General features: G+C 32.5%; 1 protein-coding gene across 2 annotated transcripts; it reads right to left on the reverse strand.

Moving 5' to 3' along the window:
- Positions 1–765: 765 nt before the first annotated feature.
- Positions 766–10,034, reverse strand: LOC124458106. 2 transcript variants are annotated; one of them, XM_047008199.1, is made up of 4 exons: positions 9,911–10,034; positions 9,396–9,530; positions 3,731–4,047; positions 766–1,851 (listed from the first exon to the last, which is right to left on the reverse strand). In XM_047008199.1, exons 2-4 carry the CDS (start codon positions 9,412–9,414, stop codon positions 1,024–1,026), a joined length of 1,164 nt encoding a protein of 387 aa, XP_046864155.1. In that variant the 5' UTR covers positions 9,415–9,530; positions 9,911–10,034; the 3' UTR covers positions 766–1,023. The 2 variants fall into 2 exon arrangements, with proteins under 2 accessions (XP_046864155.1, XP_046864154.1); XM_047008198.1 differs by having other exon boundaries at positions 3,731–4,056.
- Positions 10,035–13,555: the final 3,521 nt, after the last annotated feature.

Raw genomic sequence — 13,555 nt, forward strand, 5'->3', positions numbered from 1 at the left:
TTTCAAGGAATTTCTATTTAATTTATGAAAGATAAACTACATCAAATAAATTGTAATTCAAAACATAAAAATCATTGATTTTCAGTAGAACACCTCTAAGCTCGTAGTGTCTTCGTGCTCAACACTCCATTGTCGTACACGCATGCGCAGATCATATAAAGGAACAACTGAGACTGTGGGTTGCTCATACCATAACATGGGTTATTCAAGCTTAATTTCTAATACTGACTTACTAAAGTGGTGCAAACACAGAATATTTATTGTATGGAATGCTCCCTCAAAAATTACATCGGCAATTATTCCAGCCGTTTAATGAGGATTTGTCACTTGTTTCCAACCTTTAAATTTACATGACGTCATTTTTGAACAATGAATTCTTGAATATTTTCGGTTGAGAAATGACTTCGTATTATCTAAAGGTTCGGAGGAAGTAACTAGTCTAACGACATGTTCCACTGATATTGTCAACCGTTGTGCGCAGCATAACCTGTGCCAGGCCAAAAACATTTAATGTTTCAGCACAAGAGACCCTTGTGTTTAATCTTTATTCTTTGCGATTCTGTGCGTGCAATTATAAAGATCTATGGTTATCTTCCTCTTTGAAAAAATCCAACTTATGATGTCAAAGATTTTTTTGAAACTATTGCTTTTTGACATGTACGATTCGCTAAAGAAAAAAGCAAAAAACACAAAGCTTATTAATCAATTTATCTGAAGAAGCTCATGGGTCAGACAAAATTTTTGTGTTTGAGTTGAGAGGCAAAGTAGATGTTTAATCTTTTATTTCAATTTTTTCAACATTCGTTTTTTCTTCTATCCCTATAATTTATGAAATAATTATGTCTACAGTAAACTTACACTGGCAAAGTAGAATTCTTACCTCTAATAATATGATTGACTAAATATTTTAAATAATGCCTGTCTGTTAAACAAGTAGATGTATTTACTTGAAATTTTTATGTCAACAACGTCCAATTTAATTTTTATTAATTTGCTTAACTTAAGAATCATACACTGTACTTATCATTTCGAATTCATGCGTTCACCAAACCATAATTGTGTTGTGGCACTTTCTGATGATGCACAACGATGTGTAGTGTTATAGCAATCATAATATCCAAAATTATCTTCTCCTCCACTACCATCACTATTGCTGCAGCCTGATGATTGGAAATTCTTCAGATTGCACTTACTATTATCATGGCTATTGTCTGTATGAAAAACTTGTTTATCATTTTGCCAGAAAGGAATCCTGCAATCGTTACATTCGTAGCCTTTAATATCGATAAAACTGACATTTAGGCAAACGGCATTGTCGTTATTCTGTTTCAAAATTGGTGCATTTTCATGGGTTGCAACAACCAAATCTGTTTTATTCCAGTCTTTATCACCGTATGAGCACGTGATACGCCATAACGTGTTTCCATCATCTTTTATACTCTTCATTGCGTACAATGGAAGTCTGTAATCTTCCCATGTTTCATTTGCTTCATTTCGAGAAAAGTTTTTATAATATGGTTGATATCTATATCGAGCCCGTAATTTGAAACTATATGACATAACCAACGTCCAAACATGCGCAGTGTCAAACTGACAGTAAACTTTGACCATTTTATTTTCATTTGTAATTATTTGATACCAGCCATTTGAACGACCATGAAAATTTTGACAAGACTTTGCCTTCTTTTCACAACGTTTACCTACAAATCCTTCTTTACATTTGCACAAGGCGCGTACTTCACTGGTTAAATATGTTAATTGTTGACATTTTCCGTTGTTACTGCAGTAATTTGATGTATAACAACAATCTATTTTCACCGAACAATTTTCTGTCGAGTAGTTTGAAGTATCCTACAAAAATAAGAAATCCTTGCATGTGATATTAATGCAAATATAGGTTACTCTTTTTAACCCTTACTTTAACGAAAATGATTTGTAAATGACTGAAATTTTATTACTTAGAGTAATGAAAAATGTAGCTTGATCAGTTAGATTAATATTTAATTTCAGGCCTATTTAAAACGTTAAACTTAACTTAAGCAGAACACACAAAAGATAAATGGAAAAGAGACAAAATACCTCACTATATTTTATTTTAAATGCGTATGGCCCATGTAAAGTTTGACGTTCAAAACAGGCCTTGGCTGCATTTGTGACTTATGCATAGTAATTTTGTCCTTGCTCATCGTGAATAAAAAGAAGCTGCAATATCTTTACCTTAACACTAAAGTATATATTAAGCATCACCCATTGCATATATTAAGCATCACACATTGCCATGAAAACATTGTTGAACATATTTTCTGATATAAAAAATCATTATTTCCTTTCCATTGAAAATCAAAAAGAAAGTAGAACTCCTTTCACTTTAGCAAACCCTAATAAATTTGTCAAAAGAAGAAAATAAATTTTGCTTATAAATAGGCTCAAATGATTTTTTAAGTCTATTTTAAAGAAATTGATTTGGCTTGTAGTCTTCACAGCCCTATAACAACAGATCGACATAAAAACAAGCTTCCACTTGATTATTTTAAATACTATCATCTAAAATTAAAATTCCCTTTAAAATTCACGTATCTTTCTTTGGCTCAAACATAAATTCATGAAACATATGACGGGTATAACCTTTTGAAACAAGATCTCATGTATATTTCGTACTAAATTATATGTTTTTATTTTGATTTATACTTTCACTGCTTAGCACAAATTATGATTGTTATTGTTAAAAATGTATTTCCAAAAATATTTTTAATAAGTTTTTAATGTGCTTTTTTATAATATATGAAGTTGGTTAGTATCTTGCGCGTAATATTCTTACTTTGGAAAAAAAAGGTTTTGTTTCTTATCCATTTTGAGTCACACGAAAACAAGCAACTGTAGCAAAGGGCCTTATAGTCATAGTTAACTACGTCTTCCACAAAAAATATAATTATCAAAGAATTGTACGTATACAAATGTCATATAAAATGTTTATTTTCCAAACAAAGACAACAAGGAATGTATTAAGTCTTTGGAGTTTTGGAGTGCGTGGCAGTTCTTTTTAACCTTTTCACTCATGCCTATTGACTGTGTGTTCACATTGCAAGAAAAGACATGGCTTTAAATGCATAAAACTTTTGACTGACATAGCCTGCCATTTAATCATTACTTTTGAAACGAAAATGAGGATTTGCAAACAAAGGAAACATTCATTTCCGGACCCATGCAATTTTGATAGTCTTTGAAATATTCATTTGTGTACTTTTTCTCCAAATTTCACTCGAAACCATTACATATACAAGCACACAAAAAATAAACCACTCCTCTAAATAATATTTAACATAATACAAAAATTTAAACCATTGAAATGTACATGAAAAGTTTTCCTTCAAATTCCTGTAATATCCAGTTTAGTGTTTGGATCTTTAAATATTTGGTTGGTATTGATATAGAAACCTGAAAATGGTTATTGCATTGGCCTCACAATAAAAGCGAGATTTTATGTATCATGAAATTCAGCTTTTTCAAACATGCTTGGTGTCATACTAAAGATGGAAGATCACTCAATAAGGCAAGAATTAAGTAATTTAATTTTTTTCTGATATCTTTCAATTTAAGGAGTGATTGGACTTCTGATTTGTGTGTCAGTGTTTACACATAAGCTATATAATTTTATGTACTGTTTCACAAATACTTAGTAACAGCAATAAGGCGAATGGGCTGAAACTTTTTATTAAAAGAATATAATTACCTTTTGAATTGACAGGCTCATCGTAAAATGTTGACATTCACGTTTCTCATCTTGGTTAATTATTTCAGCAGTTATTGTGGAGGAAAGAAGTTGGCACCCCATCTCACAAATTTGAAAGGATAAACATGAACAGTCTTCTAAACAATGCTTTAGACATTCGTTTACTTTTGAAGTAGTGATGTTTCTTAAAATGAGCTTTGATGGAAGAGACCCATGTCTAGCATTAAGTTTTACATTTCCTTCTGTAAAGATAGTATCAGGGAGACACAAAAAATTGATGAGGAGAATGAAACAAACCATTTGTTGTAGATTTCTTTCTAAAAGAACTAAAAATGCGTAAATGTTTTATTTCATACAATAGATATATTACTTCTATGTAAAAAAACGTTATAAAAACTTCTCTTCGCAGTATTTTTTATTTTTATCAGAAATGTTTAAAATCACATGTAATAATTCGGCTACTAGATGTGGACACTACGAATTAATTTATAAACTACTAGAGTAAAATGGGAGAAACACAGTCTAGAGTGTGATTGGAATAATCATATTCTCGCAACACCTGAGGCCATTTTGTTGTATTAGACATTTTCGTGTGCGGCATATGTCCACAACGATGTTTACATTGTTAAACAATCTTTTCTCTGCTCATCAGCTTCTATCTTAAAAAAGACGTATGTTTCCAATAATTGAAATTTTTATTTGTTTTTTAACGTTTTCAATCTTTTGTTACTTACAAATCCAATCAAATTACAAAATAGTCCTAGATATTTGAACCCGTACAAATCTACGGCACGAGGCATCTTAAGATTTATTAAGAAACTCAACACCTGGAGCCAGAGGACCATTTAATCACATGAGGGACGAAGGCTTGTAGATTATTCTGTGATTCAGGTTTTTCAAATAAAAATTTGAATAAAAAGTGCATTCTTCCATGGAGAAAGGGTCAAAGGGATAACACATTACACAAGCTACAAAGAAAGCTACAGATGGCCGTTGAAAAGCCCATTTAGAGATAGGTATTTTAGGTATTTTAATCTACTTTAAATAATCGCTGCTTAAATTCTCAATACACAACACATGTCCTGTTTTTTTACCAGTTTTTTGCAATTTTATCGATGGCAATCAATGTAGTCCTTGGCCTCAGATTCAAAATGTTGCCCTAAAAACATTGACTTTGGTAAAACTTGCCTTATGCTTTAAACACGATAACCTCCCCAAACCCAGGTACAACTCCAAGTCTAACATCAATATCTCTAGATAAACTTAACATAGCAACAGATAATAAGGTGGAAGCTGCCAAAGCTAAGACTAACTTGATGATATCAAGAAAAAACTGGAGTAAGTACTCAAGTATGTATAAATATGTTTGTCATTCATGTCCACTTGTCAATAGATATCAGGTCCTATATGTTTGCATAAAAAACATTTTGAACTTTTTCTTCTGATTTGAAGATTCTTATATTGAAAATGATGTTATGAATATAGAATACTTACTTTCATTCATTTGCAAATGATTTACACAGTACCTTGGTGGTTTCAACAGTCAGCATCATAAAAATTATATTAAAAATGTGCTCAAAACAGTAAATATTGATGTCAATCTGTGTTTTTTGTAACTCAATGTTTACTCCAGCTGTTTTAAAATTATGTGCCTATTTAATAACATGAATTTTATTAATAGGGTATGCGAAACTCCTTTTACTGAGAACTGAGAAAGATGCAAAGGGAATAAATCTTGTCCAAATCACATGTTTTTCATGTGCATATATACCGTGTTAGGATTAATATATTTTGGAATTCTCTGATGATGGCTTTGAAATAAAGTGGAAACACGGTCCATCCAGTAAACTGTTATAGGGGCGAGAATCTCTCGTCCATACACAGTTTAAAAGAGATTTGACTCGTCTCCAACCCTGTGGTCTTGTTAGCTTAACAAGTAGAGCGGTCCACTAGAACCCAGAAGGCGCGAGTTCAAATCTCGTTCAAGTCACAGTTTGTCAAGTGCATAAATCCGTGTTAGGACTAATATATGGATATTCTCTGATGATGGCATTGGAATAAATTATTCATTGTTGAAGATACAAAAAACTGAACTTAGTGAACTTTAATTATGAATCATGAAAGCGATTCAAGCTATCAAAATTCAAAATTGTTTTCCTTTCCTTTAAAAATATATCTTATATGCCACACACCAAAAATTATAAATGCTACATCTTATTTAAAAAAAATCTTTTTAGAAATTTTGACTTTACATCTTTGATATAACCTGTCTTAGTTAACTTTAATCGCGATTTTGATTAAATCTTTTTTTGAAATACAATACAAAGACGCTAGAAGCAGTTTTTGTAAGTGTAGTTTTGGTTATATAACTGTATGGCTTATTGTGCATATTTTTCCTTGTATTTGTGTATATACTTATTCGTACAGTTGTATTATTTACTGTTTTGTAGATATTGGCATTTATTGTATGAACATATTGCTCTTTAACACGTAAATGGCTTGGGGGCTAAATTATCACAAAGACTACAAGTATATATAGAGTTTCACTCATTAACAATTTGTTATATGAAATGTATTTTCTTGTGAAATGAATTCATAAATGAAATTTGTTCATATGTGAAATATGTGAAACAAATAATATATGAAGTAATTTTACATATGAACTCATTTGATATGTAAACAATTCACATATGAATTCATTTCATATATGAAGGTTTTTAATTTCACATATTAACTAATTTCACATGTGAAATATATCATATATGAAATGATTTCATACATGGAGTGTTTTAATTTCACATAAGTTTTCACGTAGCATTTCATATATGAAATTTTATTGTGAAATTTCATGTGAAGATTGGTAATCCATGCATTTATGTTGAAAAAGTAAACGTTTCTAGCGATTTCATAAACAATCTATTAAGTTTCGACTTGGTGCTTTGAGAGTTCTTCAGACATATATAGTACATTTAAAAAACTTTCAAAAACTACAGTTTCATCCCGACAAACCTGTTTCGTAATTACTCACTCTTTAGATGATTTAATGATGAATAGTTACTAAAAGTTTTTAAATATTTATACAAGACGACGGAAGTTAGCATGTTAATTAAAGCGTATAATTACAAATGACATAGGAGTGTTATGAACCCACGTCGATAAGAGGAAACAAGTTCATTGCGAATATTGAGAGATGGTTTTGATGGTTGGCAGAGGATGGAGAAAGTAAAATAAAAAATCGAAAAGAAGGAAGACGATGTGTTCATTTTTTCTTGATTAAATTACCAAAACAATGTGTTAGAAAACCGCACAGGCTGAATTTCGTTGGTGGAATTGCAAAGTTTAAACCATTTGATCGAATTCTTTTTTATTTTCTTGCTATTAGTCTGTTTGAAAAGTTATATACTTATTGCGTTGGGGTCTAGCAATGATGGGGTACAAGTGTTAGTGCAGACATGAAAGAGTTTTCTCGCATGAATGCGTTGGTATTGTTTCAATTTTTTCGTTTTTTGCTTATATTTGTTCGTGTTCTTGTTGACGGTCTTTGTTGGTGGACGAAGTCCGATTAAGCTACAAGTGTGTGCAGATGTAATTTTAGTTGAGAAAACATGCACTTTCTCTTGTGTAAAGATGAAACGTTACTGTCTATAAACTATAATTTCTTGTAATTAGAATTTCATGTTGGGCAACTGTTTTCTAATACAAAACCGTTTCCCGCATGCACGTCTTTCGCTATTAAAGGTCGTATGATGAGCATGCGTTCCACTATTTAAAAAAGCTTCGGAAATTCTCCAAATCTTAGAAAACATGGGAAGTTCTATTCATAAAAACAATAGAAAATTCAAAACGATGATTTTTTCATATCAGCCATCAAAATTTGCCCTCTTAAGAGAGCTGCTTCTATGTGTTTTACAATGCGCATGGTGTAATGCACGTGCACAGTTTTATGTTCTTTAATTTTTTAAAAAATTTGTATGTGCAGTTAGTCTAATTAAAGTGCATAGTTTTTATTCGTCTTTTTCTCTTGTGAGTCTCCGTTTATGAATACCTGAATCATTTGTTTATTATGATGCCTTTAAATTAATAAATCATATAAGGTTTTGCTTCATTTCATCCATTAAGTCTCATAAGTGTTGTTATTCATAGTCTTGTCAGCAAAAAATATACAATTTTGAGAAAATATTTTATTTTGTATTTGCATATAGTTAAAAAGTCCTTTAATTGAAAGTCCAGTTTGTAGTCTATTAAAATAGGACACATTCGAAAAAGAAAACTAACACCAGAAGAAGAGATAAAAAGTTTAAGGACAGGCTCTTTGATAGGTCTTGCAAAAAATATGAAAAAAAGGTACAATTTAAAAAAGTTTTTGACTTGAAATTATAAAAATAATCAAAATAAAAAAGCAGTAAAATTCCAAGCTGGATGTGAGATATAAGGGCGTTGAAACAATACAGAATAACCAAAAGTGTATTCTTCCCAGTACTTTTAATGTAAAACGCATGAAAAGCAAAATAAAAATTGGGCAGCTCTAAAAAGTTTTGAGAAAAGTAGTAAGACTATGCAAAGGTTATATGCAATAAAAAAAAATCGAATTTAGTTCGCTTCTAGACGGTAAAACAATCTCCAATTAAAATTAGCAAAATATGAGGTTTTTAAAAGTCTGTCATTCCGACAAAATCATTTAAAATTTCAAAGAATTCTTACTTTGAAAAATGTTTTTAAAAGTTTGCGTTAATGAAGGACGACGAAAATACATTTGAAAGCCGCAAAATGTTACAAATAACGCGATTACGTTCTTTCGAAAAAATCAAAACTGGCCTTTGTTATAAGATCTCATTTTAAATATGAAATACATTTTTAACAACGTTGTTGGTTAAAAATTTTTAAAGAAGAATCAAGACTAAAATATCGCAACTATCTTTAATATAAATTAAAATAAAAATATTTATGTATTAATGTATTTTGACATAGCCCGAGTGCGGCACTTCACCACCCTTGCGAGAAAAACATGTGTTGAATTACTTTGGTGAGGTTTGCTAACTAAAAAAGGTTTAGGTGCAAGCGACTTGTTTGACATTAACTCTTTACTTGGCAGTGTAGCAGATATGCGTGTCACAGAGCAAAATGGATAAAACCACCTGCTTTTTACATTAAAAAGCATCATAAGTAAGACAACCCACTTCATTATTATTTTATCAATAAGAACAGTTATAGCAAGTAAGCATGAGAAATTTTGTTTTTATGTCAAAATAATATTAATCACTTAGGAAAAGATTTTTGACGATCTTGCCAACCGATCGATTTTGGGGAGGTTTTTCTAACTGTTTAGTAGTTACTTTTTATACACACAGTGTTTAGTATTTTTTTTTATACAACCTATTTGTAAAAATTTTAAACTAAAGACTCCTCAATAAGTTATAGCTTTAACAAACGAGAGAAATTTTAACTTACACCACGCCGGTATTGAAAATTATATTGTTAAAAATAAAACAACAAGTAAAAATACAGCTAATAATGTAATACGACGAACAAGATTAATGCATTTGCGTGTGGTTTGATAGTCGTTTATGAGAAAATTTCTGAAAAATATTTTATCTAAATCAGTGAACTTTATACACAATAGCACAATTTTGTGCGACGAAAAAAATGTTTGTGTAAATGATATTACCTTTGTACATTTCAAGCATATATGCAATGTCTTCTTGATAAGTGGTCTCTGTCGTCTCTTTCTTTCCAATTGATTGATGCAAATTCTGCCGTTTTACTAAGTAGTGCCCTTATATAAACACAGTTTTTGTTCCACCTGTAAATTGAAAATGTTTTGAATAATTCATTCACCCTTTGTTGAAAAAATACGTAATCAATAGCGAAAATAAAAAAGTTGAACATTCGTGTTTGATAGTGGCTAATTTTTATTTTGTTAATACGACATTACATATTTTAGAAGTTTTCTAGATGGCGATGGTTGTGCTTTACAAAAGGATGTTATGCAAATGTCTTTATATGAAAGCTTGCGTCAGAGAATATAGATGTTTACAAATAGAGTGATGTTCATCTATTTGAAACGTATTGCTCTTACGCAGGTTGCTTATATGAAATACTATTGTTGAAATTTTATACGCTGTACTGGTAGATTGTTCAACGATATCTTTGTATGAGCTATTAAACATTGTGTTATCTTACGGTGGCTTGAAAGAGTCATTCGTCTCTTTCTCATTTTCTTGCTTCGCTTCCTGTTAACCGCCGTTGAACAGCTTTGCTTTTTGTTATTCCACCAGTTACCACACCACCTGTGCATCCACTCATCCCGACCCCTATGACGCCACTGATATGCCGACACATATGACGCATTTATTAGTACTATTGAATCACACATAATTGCAGGTTCATGTATTTATGTACAGTGGCGTAGCTAGCGGTCTGGCTGGTCGGGCCCAGCCCGACCAAATATTTTCTCAAAAATGAAAACTTTGTTTTCTTTAAAATTGGATTTGCGAAAATTTTAAATTCTGCGATTCTTTGGGGAATAGTCCACAGTCTATTAGTGTAATATTTGTCAAATTGCGTCGTTATTAGCAAAATTATCATATTTTTAAACGTTACTTAGCAACAATGACTAGTGCATTCTAGTGCCAGGCATTACGCAGTTTAGTCGGGCTCTGAAAATTCAGCCCGACCAAGTAGTAAAATCTATAGTGGGATTATCTGCAATCTGATTGGTTGACAGCAACCGAGCAAACTCAAATGCGCTGTTTCGCAACATCTAGTCGGGCTGTGAAAATTCAGCCCGACCAAGTAGTAAAATCTATAGTGGGAATATCTGTAATATGATTGGTTGAGAGTAGCTGTGAACACACTCAAACGTTTAACAACATCTAGTCGGGCTCATTTTCAAAAGCGTGACTTGAATTTTGAGCTTTCGAAATATACGTTCGGAAATCGTGATAACTTACATTACAATGTCTTCGGCTAATGAAATCGAGATAATAAGTGACCTACAAAAGAAACCATTTTCTGTTCGACAATCAGGCGAGCAAATTATACTCGTAAAGCAGCGGCCAATTCCAAATTTACAAGCGACTACAGGCAATAGAAGCTTTCAGGAAAGTTGGTACTCCAAGAAATTTTGGCTTTGTGGTAGCTCAGAAAAGAATGCATTGCTCTGTTGGCCTTGTCTTTTGTTTTGCCCTGGATCGTCATCTTCATGGACGCAGACGGGATTCAAAAACATGAAGAATTTCCTATCCGATTGTAAGAAGCATGAGAAGGCAAAATCGCACATGGGTGATTACAAGACCTGGAAGACCTACGGTTTTCAGCCATGCTTACAACCATAGTGGGGCCTCGTGAGCCCAACCAAATGTTTTTCGCTAGCTACGCCACTGTTTATGTGTATTATTGTGCCTTGGATTTAACCCTGGTACTTGCTGTAGAGCCAACTTAATTATGACAGCTTTATTCTGAACCATGGAAATGAGCTCAGCTGAAACGAACTTATTGAAATTTATTTTTTTATTTATCGGTCCAAAGCGATATTCTTAATTTCCTGCAATTTCATTGCCAGCTTGTGCAGTCAGCTTTGAACGATACATCTATTGGGATCTATCAATCCCAAAATAATAGTTTTTGCAATGTTTTTGTTTGCAAAGTAAAATATAAGTTTTAAAAATTGATTTAAATTGTTTAAGGATCAAGCAAAGTGTATTTTGATGAAAGTTATCATAGCAAGAGAGAATTTCACTTTCCACACGAAGCAAAGTTTGTAGAAAACCATCCAATTTTTGCCTCAACATCAAGTTGCATCGGGCCATAGGCCATTTTGCAACGCAGATTTCTTCATAATATAAATAAAAAATTAAATTCGTTATTTACCGTTTAGGCTGGTCTATACTTGAAAAATCATTCGGTCTCAAAAGCGTCCCTGCATGGGTCTTTCGCTTTGCGCCGCTTTTCAAACCTAGTGATTTTTTTTTTCCGTAAGGACATATACGCCGGTAAATAACATATATTTATATATATATTTAATGTATAAAAATAAAAGATTTTCAGATTATATAAAATGATTTTTATTTAGTTTTCGACTCGTTGCTTCGAGCCTTCATCAGACATATCGACATACCCATCATATACTCACAACTAAAGAAAAAGGACAAAAAAACTGCAAACAACACCAAAACTAAAACATTACACTCTAATAATATTAACACCGATCATATTAACAATACACCAAAACTCATGGCAACGCATTTCACCCCATCCAATCACATTAATCCACCAGCTAATCTAATTAGACGCTATTAGCGTCTACAAGCTAAAAGCACGTGTAAGTAGTAATTTACTCAGTAGGCTCGAAGCAACGAGTCGAAAGCTCAATAAAATAACTTTTAAACAATCCGGTGAAACTTTCATTTTTTTGTATACATATACATAAAAAATGAAAGAAAGTCTCATATGGAGACGTTCACCGTGTTTGCGATATGCAAAGCTCACCTTTTTAGGTTTGAGCACTGTAGTGATTCTACAATACAATCCATGCACTGAAATATGACCGTACGCTACTACCAAACGGAAAAACAGACTTAGAAATAACATACTCTGGTACAACCCACCATACAGCAAGAACGTCAGCACAAACATTAGCTACAAATTCCTGTCACTAATCGACAAGCACTTTCCCATAGACCACAAACTCAGAAAACTATTTAACCGCAACACAATTAAATTAAGTAACAGCTGCATCAACAATATGGAATATATTATCAATAACCATAACAAACTCATATTGAGAGAACTCGACAGTACTAATGACATCATCAATTACAAAAATACACAAACTAAAACATGCAACTGCCGACAGAAAGAAAACTGCCCACTTAACGGAAACTGCCTGCAATAAATCTGTCATCTATCAAGCAACTGTTAAACGTTTGGACACTAACACGACTGAGACCTACATTGGACTTACAGAAAACGAATTTAAGACTCGACACAGGAACTACACTGCCTCTTTTCGCCACAAAAAACTAAGAAACTCCACCGAACTCAGTAAACACATATGGACACTAAAAGACGACAACATCGCTCACGGACATCTCATGGAGCATCATTACTCACAGCAAACCGTACAACAGCGCCAACAAAAGGTGCAACCTATGCCTGAAAGAAAAATTCTTCATCACCTACCAACCACAACTATCATCACTCAACAAACGTAACGAACTTATCTTCTCTTGTCGCCATAGACACAAGGCACTTTTATCCAATTTGTAATCGTACAAATCCGAAGCAAAATGTTTGCGGATACAAACGAATCCGGATACGTGTAGACAGGACCTTAGAGATCTGGGATAGTTCGACGATGACACCGAATTCCACAGAGAATGCTTGAACTTTTGTTTCTTGCAGGTAATACAAATGAAATTAAAAACACTAGCAAAACATTGGAATCTACATCGTGTTCCACCTTCACGTGTATTATAAATTTGTCAGTTTCGCATTACTGTTAATTTTTTTTATAAAAGAAATACAAGATGTTCTTTGTGTTTATAAAGGCCCAGCAAGCCTAGGAGACGTTTAAGAAAGCTCTAGACTTTGGTCTTAGGCTTCTTCTGATCTGATCTTGAGTTCTCTCAAAGGAATGCTCGATTGGCATAAGTCTGTTATATTTTTTTAAATCATATAGAGGATTAAGTTTCACCAAAAAGGGTGCACACATTTCCAGGACAAATAAAATTCACTTTAAGTTTGAAAGTGGTGAACCCAAAAAGCTATTAACGTCTTTCAAGCTCAGCATTGTTCGTGATCGTTGCCAGTTAATTAATTTCGTAA

Source organism: Xenia sp. Carnegie-2017, unplaced genomic scaffold, assembly GCF_021976095.1.
Source record: "Xenia sp. Carnegie-2017 unplaced genomic scaffold, XeniaSp_v1 HiC_scaffold_6, whole genome shotgun sequence".
NCBI lineage: Eukaryota > Metazoa > Cnidaria > Anthozoa > Malacalcyonacea > Xeniidae > Xenia > Xenia sp. Carnegie-2017.

Bases quoted from the DNA above. Each gene is read 5' to 3' on its own strand.
- LOC124458106 (XM_047008198.1), bottom strand. The intron at 1,852-3,730 runs GTAATTATATTC...TTATTTTTGTAG, and splicing joins TGAGCCTGTCAATTCAAAAG to GATACTTCAAACTACTCGAC.